At 51.1% G+C, this 9,673-nt stretch overlaps 1 protein-coding gene across 2 annotated transcripts in view; it reads right to left on the reverse strand.

The window, feature by feature from the left end:
* LOC133362089 (serine/threonine-protein kinase MARK1-like) overlaps nt 1–4,868 on the reverse strand; it is a 28,787-nt gene extending 23,919 nt beyond the window's left edge. For both annotated transcript variants that reach the window (XM_061581061.1, XM_061581057.1), the window contains exon 1: nt 4,004–4,868. In XM_061581061.1, coding sequence (XP_061437045.1) covers nt 4,004–4,054 — 51 coding nt within the window. In that variant the 5' untranslated portion in view covers nt 4,055–4,868. The remainder of the gene's footprint in view (nt 1–4,003) is intronic.
* Between the last annotated feature and the right edge of the window lie 4,805 nt (nt 4,869–9,673).

Below are 9,673 nucleotides of genomic sequence, written 5' to 3' on the forward strand. Positions count from 1 at the left end.
AGAATCCCGAGAATGCCCAGCTGTTGCTGAATCAGCGCTCATAATAAATAAAAAAGGAAAAGGAGCTCCGATTGCATGGCAACTCGTGCCCCCGCATTGAAATTGTCGTTAAATTCACGCTATCGGAATAATCGTAGCGCGGAACACAACGTGTACCGCGAGGCTTCATGCCGGAACGGCAAATGCCCGGGGCAGTGTTTAATTAGTGACTGACACTCAACCCTGCTGCTCATCAACTACCACCCCCCCACCGCCCTCCCCTGCCGCCCTCCCCTTCGCTCCCCCCCCCCCCCCCCCGCTTCAGTGAGTTACCACTCGAGGGATTTGTGTCGCATGGGACTCATCACTCAAAACCACACCCCACAAGGAGTGACGAGATCTGTTTCCGGCTTGCAGATGGAGCCACACACACACACACACGGGCCAGGTCCACAGTGCAGTGTGCTAACCGCTGCGCCAAAAGTCACCATCACTGCAGGGATGTGGGCTGATTGCAAATCAAATTCAAAGTCAGTTGCAGCTGCTCAAATGAGCATTGAGGCAGTGCTCATCTCCTGTTTACAGCCCTGGGCCTGTCGTGGAAATTCCACATTCGGATGTTGGGGAGGGCAGTTTGTCCATAGGAAAACCGCCGTTGACTTCCCCGCAAAGCAATACTCGTTTTAATAACCCTGAAGGGATGATAGGCCGAGTCAACCATCAACCAGGATTTGAATTCGCAACCCTCCGATTACGAGCCGCTCGCTGTACCACTCAGCCATCTGGGCAATTACATGCATACCTTGCAACGTATACGCGTACGCAAATGTAGTACAGCTGCAAGCAACGCACTGATTCATCGATTAAAATCGATTTTAAGCTCACGAAGCACCCATGAAATCGTGGATGCTGCTGCTGCATTTATGCCCAAGCATGTACCTGTCTCACGTCGGCATGTGCTCCGCTTTGCCGATTTACTGCGGAAGGGAAGTTAATCTAGCGTCCAGACGTCGCCATAAACAAGCCACCACTGCCTATTCATTACAGGGTAAACGCGTTTAGCATTGACGGCGGCAAAGAAATGATCAACGGTCAAGGTGACGCTAATGACGGCCTCCACTGACAGCGCCGCTCCTCCCTACAGCGGCGTCATCCGCGGATTCTACTTTTAGAGCCCAACTCGCGCGTTAGGGAACGAACCTTTGAGTGGGATTTCGGGTAAAATTGTGCCAATGCCTGTGTCACCGACGATGGGGTGACTTGCTTAATTCGTGCGCTATTTAGTCGATGCGATGACAAGCCGTGGATCTGACCCTTAATGCTGATGGCCACCACGGCAGTAATGAGTGGGGCGGCACAGATGGCGAAACCCATGTTTAATTCCGACAACTGACCAGGTCTACTCTGCAGGTGAGGTGCAGCCTTCGTGTGCCATGGCTTGGATGTGGTGATCAAAGAGGCTGAGTGGCCTGTCTGTCTGCGTATCTGTCGGTCTGCCTGTGCATCTACCTATCGCCACGGTTGCCCGTTTGTCTTTGTTTGCTTTTCCTGTGTCTATCTATCTACCTGTGTGCCTGTTTCTGCCTGCCAGTCTATCTACCCTTCTAACTATACATCTGTCTTCCAGTATCTGCCTTCGTAGTTGTGTCCGTCTGCCTGTCTGTGCACATAGCCTGCCACAAGCGCCGTGGTGACGTTACCGTCACTTAGTGGCGAATGGCGGTTGTTGTCGTCTCTATGTATGTGTGCCTGTTTGTCTGTCTGTGCTCGTTTGTCTGTAACTGCTTGTCTGCCTTGGTGTCGACTCGTGTGTGTCGGTCTGCTTGTCTGAGTCTCTCTGTGGGTCTGCCTGTGTGTCTGGATGTCATATCACTGTGCGTCTCTGCATGTTTGCGCCCCTCCATGTGCCTTTGGCTCATTTACACGGCACACCAAACGACCTAGAAATTAGCGGGCATGCACACACAGCAGGGTACACAGTGCAATTATATAACAGGTATCGGGAAAAATATCGGGACTCAAAAACACACCGGTGACTGTGTCAACACGACCTCCAGCACCATCTGCAGACATCAGCACCATCAAATGCCCTGCCGACGGCTACGGTGCTGACTGCGCTTAAAGTGGTTGCGGCCACGGGGGTGGCAGTGGTATTGCCGATCCCAGTGATGCAAGGTATTTACCGCTGGTGATGGTGATGATGGTGATGATGATGGTGGTGATGATGGTGATGATGCCAATGGTGCGACAGATGCTGCTGCTGTTGTTGCTGGTGGTATAGCCGATTGTGTAACAGCTGATCTAATGGTAGTGGTACAGCTGATAATACTGATGCTGAAGTATTACAGCTGGTGTTGCTGCCTGGTTATAATCGAAAGTTGAAGCTGTTCATGTTGGTACTGCTGCTACTACAGCTGCCGATGCAACAGCTGCTGATGCTAATTCGGGTGTTATAGCTCCTTTCACAGCCAGTGCTGCTGTTGTTAGGGGATCTCAGCATGCAGTGGATTTGCCAAAGGCCCAAATAGCCAAAGTCAGGCACCCTTACAAGACAGATACATGACACAAAGCAAACAGCTGCTAGTGCTAATGTTGGTGCTGGCGGTGATAACGCTGGTGGTGTTAATGCGCCCGTTGCTGGTGAAGCAGCTGACAACGGTGATGCGGGCAACACAGCCCTTAGTGTTGCAGCTGATACTGCTGCTGCTGCTGTCAATGTTGTTGCTAAATCTGCTGATGTCAATGCAGCTGCTACAACGCTTGAGTAATTGCGCCCGTCACCGCTGGTGCTTCATCCACTTGTGTCGATGTTGGGGTCACTTACGGTGCCAAATGTACCGTGTCCATGCTGGTATCAATGCTGCAGATGTTCATGTTGGTGCTGCAATTCGCAGCACTGGTTTTTTCTGCTGGTCTCAATGCTCGTGCCAATGCATTGTGGTGCTACATCTACGGGTGACAATCCTGGCATCGACGCACGTTGGCGCTAATCCAATCGAGTCAATACTGGATGTAAGTGATGGTGCCACATCTGCTGGCGTCAACGATGGCATCACTGCCGATGTCAATGCAGGCGTCGAAGCCAGTGCTGCCCCTAATAATGCCGATAACTCCCTTCCACGATGTGACAATGCGTCTGTGAATGCCCGTGTCGTAGCACGCAGGCACAATATCTTCTCGCGTCAATGCTAAAGCTGTCAAATGCCGGCACCAATGCTGATGGCAACATTGGTGTCAATGATGGTGCTGTATCAACTTGTGTCGATGCCGGTGCCGATGCTGTTGCCAACTCATGGTTGTGCCACATCTTCTAGCTTCAATGCTGACGCAACGTTGGCGTCAGCGTTCGTGCAATAGCCCCCCCCATTGCTGCTAGGTGCCAATCCTCCAATGTGGAGGTAGGTGGCAATGCCGGTGCTGCACCTACTGGCGACATACCTGTGCCAATGTTGGTCACAATGCACGCTGGTGCTACTGCATCTGCTGGAGCGAATGCCGGTGTCAATCCTGCCGGCATCAACGCCGATATCGGTGTCAAAGCAAACGTTGCAACCGGTGTCAATGACGACGGTGCCACACCACGTCGTATCAACGTCGTGGTGCAAACAGCAACCGAACAAGGTTCGGCGTCAGTGTCGGGGGGGGCGGTCAGAGACTACCGGTGCCACAGCCACCGGTGTGTAAATGCATGCCGGGGAAGCGACTACACCACACTCGTCATCCAGCGCTTGTGTGAACCCATACGTTGGGTGTCAAATGTTGGCGCAAGAAAAAACACATCAGCAGCATCAGCAGCACCAGCATCATCATCATCAGCAGCAGCATCATCATCAGCAACAGCATCATCATAATCAGCAACAGCAGCATCAGCAGCATCGTCATAATCAGCAACAGCAGCATCAGCAGCAGCATCATCATCATCATCAGCAGCAGCATCATCATCATCAGCATCATCATCAGCATCATCATCAGCACCATCATCATCAGCAGTAGCCCGGTGCCCCCCCCACCACACTGTACGTACGTGCTCGCTGTCCCGCTCGCTGACGGTCGGCAGTGGCGTCCGGGCGGACATGACGCCGGCAAGAGGCCCGGCAGGGCCAGCCTCGCAGCCTCGCCCGCAGCAGCAGCCTCAGCAGCCTCAGCAGCAGCAAAGGCCTCCTCCTGCTCCTCCTCTTCCTCCTCCACCCCGTTTACGCATTCACGTTGTAGTCGCGGTGATTAGACATCTCCTCCAACCCACGACTCGAATCGATATCGCCCGCTGACTGCGACTCCCAGACTCCCAGTCAATCGCAGGCAAACCCGCCTCTCGGCCTTCAGCAAGCGCCGCCGCCGGCAGCGGCGGCAATGCACGCGTGCCCCTGTCTACACAATATCTCCCTCTCTCTACGTCTCTACACGAGCACGTTACGGCCAAACATAATGCAACAATTGCGACGCGTTTCTATCGAACGAACGCGGCAGGAGAACCGCGGTCTCCGCAAGGGGAGGAGGAGAGAGAGGCCGAGGTGGAGGGAGACACGGGGGGGGGGGGGGGGTTGACGGTGGACGGGCAGGCGGGCGGGCGAAACCACAGCCCACCCACCCCCCCGGCGGCCTCGGGCCTTTGCTTGCTAATCTCCCGCCCCCCACACCACCGCCGCCACTGCCGCGATTGCAGACAGAAGACCGCGGACTGCACCGCCGGGGGGGGTGGAAGGGAGAGAAAAAAAAACCCGAGCAGGCGAACGCGTTTACTCTGCACGCCGAGCGAAATTTGCCGAGGCCGCCTGTGGTGGTGTTGGTGTCGGTGTCGGGGTGAAGTTGACGAGGCTACCGCGGGCCCGGCCGCCCCGCCGGGGTTCCAAACAGCAGAAGGACGCGGGGCCGCTCCTCCCGAAATGGCTGTAGAAGGTGGGGGGTAGGGGGAGGTAGTCGGGCTTGGGGGGGGGGCTGATAAACCGGGGGCGTCCCCTCGACGGAAACGCGAACGCAAAACGCCCCCGGCGCAGAGTTGGGCGAAGGGGAGCAGCGGGAACTCGCCCATCACACTCTGCGCGAGGGAATCCGGACGCCCCCGGGGCGTTTTGCGATTCTATCACTGCTGTCGCCGCCGTCGCTTTCAATTGCTCGGCTCCGCCCCCTCGCCCTCGTGGCCAATGGGAGCCGCGTGGGGGTGGAGCTACGGCGTGGTCACGTGCTGCGTGACGTAACGTGGGAAAAGCGGCGCGCGCGAGCTTGCGGGGGGGTTAGGGGTGGGGGTTGGAGGTGGACCTTGGCATCTGTAATCTGTGATCAAGGTCTTTTTTTGGGGGGGAGGGGGGTAGATTGCGTTAAAATAAATGTGTCGTTAAATCCGCCACCACCCGACACAGGTTTGTCACGTAAACACAACGTGTCAATTCGTTAGGGTCCGTCCATAAATGACGTCACGCGATTTTGGACCATTTTTGACCCCCTCGTCATAAAAAGTCAAACCCCCCCTCAAATATGACGTCACAAAGCACTGCCCCCCGTCCCATAAAAAATAAAACATGCTTCAAATCGCTTTAAACTATTGCCATTGTTATAAAATGTGGCGCTGCACTCTGATATTGTAGGAGAAAACATTTATTAAAAAGTCTATTCAATTAAGTAGAACGTGTTGTCTATATTTATTTAAAGTTGCGCATTTTGATGTGACGTCACATTTCTCAAACCCCCCCCCCCCCCCTCGTCACACATCGTCACAAATGTCTGACCCCCCCCCCCCAGGTGCGTGACGTCATTTATGGACGGCACCTTACTAGTACGGCACACCGGTGTGTTGGAGAGCAAACCCACAACATGTACAGTAAATCCGGTCTAACCCAAACACCTCTGTTGTTAATATTGGTCGCGAAAGCCGAAGTATTAAACTGTATCTGTGAGTTGTGGAGCATTGCCTTGCAGGCGGAGACAGAGGGTTGCGTGCGATCATCATCAGCTCTGTCTGCTACTGTGGAAGCGTTATCGATCAAGGGGATCAAGGATGCAAGGTGGCTTCTGTGACTCCCCGCAGACAGAGCGAATAACCTGGCACACAACCTCTGTCAGCTGTGGTATTGCAAGGAGCAAGGATGGAGGTGTACCACAGCTTCGGTGTGAGTGACTGTGTTTGAAGATAGCGCGTCAAAAGGTTGTGTGCGGTTATCGGCTCTGTCTGCTATTGTGACGTGGTCGCTGTCCGTCATCTATGAATGTTTGACATGGCGTGTTCTCCTTTGCACGAGGTCAACGATATGGATAAATATAGGAAATGGTCACACATTCCCAGCGGCTAACTCTCCTGGTTACATGAGTCATGCACGAGGTTCCGAGAAACTGTTCTCAGCAAATGATAAAAAAAAATAACAAAAACATTAACCACGTCAAAGTTTATTCGCCAGGATAGCCTCGATGAGTCTCAGTCCTTATTTTCAGGAGGGTCCTGCTATGGACGAGCACTGCCAGCGCATTTGCGAGGAATCTAACTCACTATGGGAACCTCATTTGCCAGTAAAAATATGATAATTGGTTTTTTACCCTTCTATCTGGCAACAAAACTGACACCTTTTTACAAGGAGTCATGTTTGCATAGACCGCAATACCTGCAGTCATAATACAAACAAAAGACATAACTCTGATAATGTGCACTGTCCTTGAAGTTGATTGGTCCACACCCGAGACAGCTTTCCTTAGAGCCTAGTCTCACATGGGTTGGACAAGATGACGCCAAAAGGCCCACCAGTGCAGAGTAATGTCTTTTGTTTGTATTATGACTGCAGGTATTGCGGTCTATGCAAACATGACTCCTTGTAAAAAGGTGTCAGTTTTGTTGCCAGATAGAAGGGTAAAAACCAATTATCGAATCTAACTCAGTCAACAACAACATCAACAACAACAGCATGACATATCAACAACACCCACATTGCCAACAACAATATAACATGTCAACATCGACTTGACGTGTCAACAACAACATGACAAAGTTGCATCATCAACAGCATACATCTTATTGTCCGTATCACCAACAATGTGATACGGTAAATGGAGGTGCGCTTCAAGTGCATATAGACGGGTTCACGAGCCCAACTGCGCTGTACCTCCAACCCCTTATACGCTGGCCACCGCCTCGCACGCCAGCGATGTCTGGGAGCTGTATACATCATCTCCAGCCCAAGCTGCCTGTGTCCTTTTTGGTTGTAGGCCACGTGGGGACAGGGGGGTGCCTTGTGGGGGATCTTTAAGAGGTTTTCTTGTTCATGTTTTTGTCTTTTGTTTGTTGCGGTTGCATCCGATTCAAGAGCCGAATGGCTCACAGGGCTATACCAAGTAAATGAAACTGAAAACTGAAAAAAAAACTACAAATTGCCGCCCCCACCCCCCTTGACAACGACCATGAGATATGTTTTCAACAACAGTCGAGAAGAATAAAAACGTATTTAAAACGCGGTTTAAATGTATTGTATTCGTAATGCTTTGATAGTGGCTGCATTTTTCGTAGACGGAGCGCCCCTAACAGCATTCCGTGTTCGAAACCGTGAGCGTGACGATGTGATTAGGCAAGAGGAGTCGCGATGTATAATAGCCGATGGCCGACCGTGCGAGACAAATTAAACATTGGGGCCTCACCTCACCGATTGCCGCACCCTCTGAGCTGATAACGTCGTCACTACGCCACTGTGTCCGACGCTTCGCAACGTTCCCCTCCGCGTGTTCCCCCCGGAGGGGAACGTTGCGACATCATGCCGAGCGTGGTTCCCACCTTTTCCACCATAGAACAAACTCGGACACATTTCTCAGACAGCACTGGGTCTAAATTTAGACTTACGACTTTCGTGACTGCAGGAATTCATATTCTTGGTTCTTTCGGTAAAGTCACGTAAATTGAAAAAAAAGTCCAAAAATGAAAATAAAATAATAAATCATTATAATAAAATAAAAATAATACATTGAAAGTAATAAAAGCAAAAAACCCACGACGTTTCGATCGCAACACAAGCGGTCTTCATCAGGCGGAGAGAAAAAAAAAACCCACGCGCAGTCTACCGCGATAGAGTTCAACACAGCAACGCCGGTGCCAGATCTCGGTACAAACCAACTTCCACCGCCGCCCCAACACAGACGACGATTCCCGGGGGACTGTTCGTGCAAAAAAAGACCCCCGGTGAAACCCGGGCAGGTGGCAACGGGCACGCCGAACTACACAGCACAACCAGGACATCTCTGCGCGAACCACCAACCCTTATCACGCATTGCCACGACGCCCGGCTCATATTCCAGGCGCTGCGTCTCACAGGGGTTAAGAAAATGAATGTGTTGCGGTGCAAGGGGGAGCAGGGAGCCCGCTTCGAGGATCATCCCCGATGCAGGAGACCCCTTCTGTCCCCGAGTCTCTCCAACCCGTGGGGGGGTGGGAGGGTCCGTGATCACACCCCCCTTACCCCCCCTTCCCATGTGAGCCTCAAGCCTTGAGCTCCAGCAACAGCGACATCTGGCGGTTGGGATCGGGCAGTGAAATTAATGGACAAAACGCATCTTCCCAATAACTGAGGACGGCTACTTGCGTTGTGGCCGAAACGTCGTGAGAATTATTTTATAATGTTTTATTTTATTATTTTATTATTTCCATTCTACGTGACTTTACCGAAAGAACCAAGAAGATGAATCCCTGCAGTCAAGAACGCTTTAAATCGAAACTCCCAACACGTTATGTGTCAATAGGACGCTGTGTGGCGTTAAACATATATACGTAACGGGCGACGTTTCGGGCAACGTCCCTTCTTCATAGCACGTAATTAGAAAGGTTAGAGAGTCTGGGCGGATTATAAGATTTGTAGACTGCACTTTATAATATACGTTATTGGGTTAGATCGCGTAAATATAAATGTGTCGTTAAACCCGTCACCACCCGACACAGCCAATTAGTAAGGTTTGTGACGTAAGCAAAGCATACCAACTTGTTACCAGTGCAGCACACCGGAGTGTTGGAGAAGAAATCCGCAACATGACAAACCTTAGTAATTGGCTGTGTCGGGTGGTGGCAGGTTTAACGACACATTTATATTTACGCGATCGAACCCAGAAACCTCTATTATGGATATTGGTCGCCAAAGCCTTCATGTTAAACAGACTGCACTTGTCAACACGATGGGGCAATGTGCCGTAGATTGTCCCTCCACATGAACAAAAAGTGAAAGGATTTTTTACACATTCCATCAGCCACGCGGTTTTCTGTGAGCGCATCATTTGAGAACGATTGGTTAAATACAAGCAACACTCTGGCCCGATAGTGGACGGGTGTCTCGGAGGTCAGAGACGGCGATCCTGCACAACTTTAGTTTAAATATGATAATTGTTTTTTTTACCCTTCTATCTGGCAACAAAACTGACACCTTTATTACAATGAGTCATGTTTGCATAGACCACAATACCTGCAGCCATAATGCAAACAAAAAACATAACTCTGATAAAAACTCAGATTTATTTTTTTGCATTATGGCTGCAGGTATTGTGGTCTATGCAAACATGACTCCTTGTAAAAAAGGTGTCAGTTTTGTTGCCAGATAGAAGGGTAAAAAAACCAATTATCATATTTTTTACTGGCTAATGAGATTCCAATGGTGGTTTAGTTTAAATAGTTAATCGTTTTAGCCGAGAAGCCTGGGTTTGCGTCCCGGTTTCAGCCACGAGTGATGAAACCTGTGTTCTC

Source organism: Lethenteron reissneri, chromosome 8 (genome assembly GCF_015708825.2).
Source record: "Lethenteron reissneri isolate LAM-NWPU_2019-01 chromosome 8, ASM1570882v1, whole genome shotgun sequence".
Lineage (NCBI taxonomy): Eukaryota > Metazoa > Chordata > Hyperoartia > Petromyzontiformes > Petromyzontidae > Lethenteron > Lethenteron reissneri.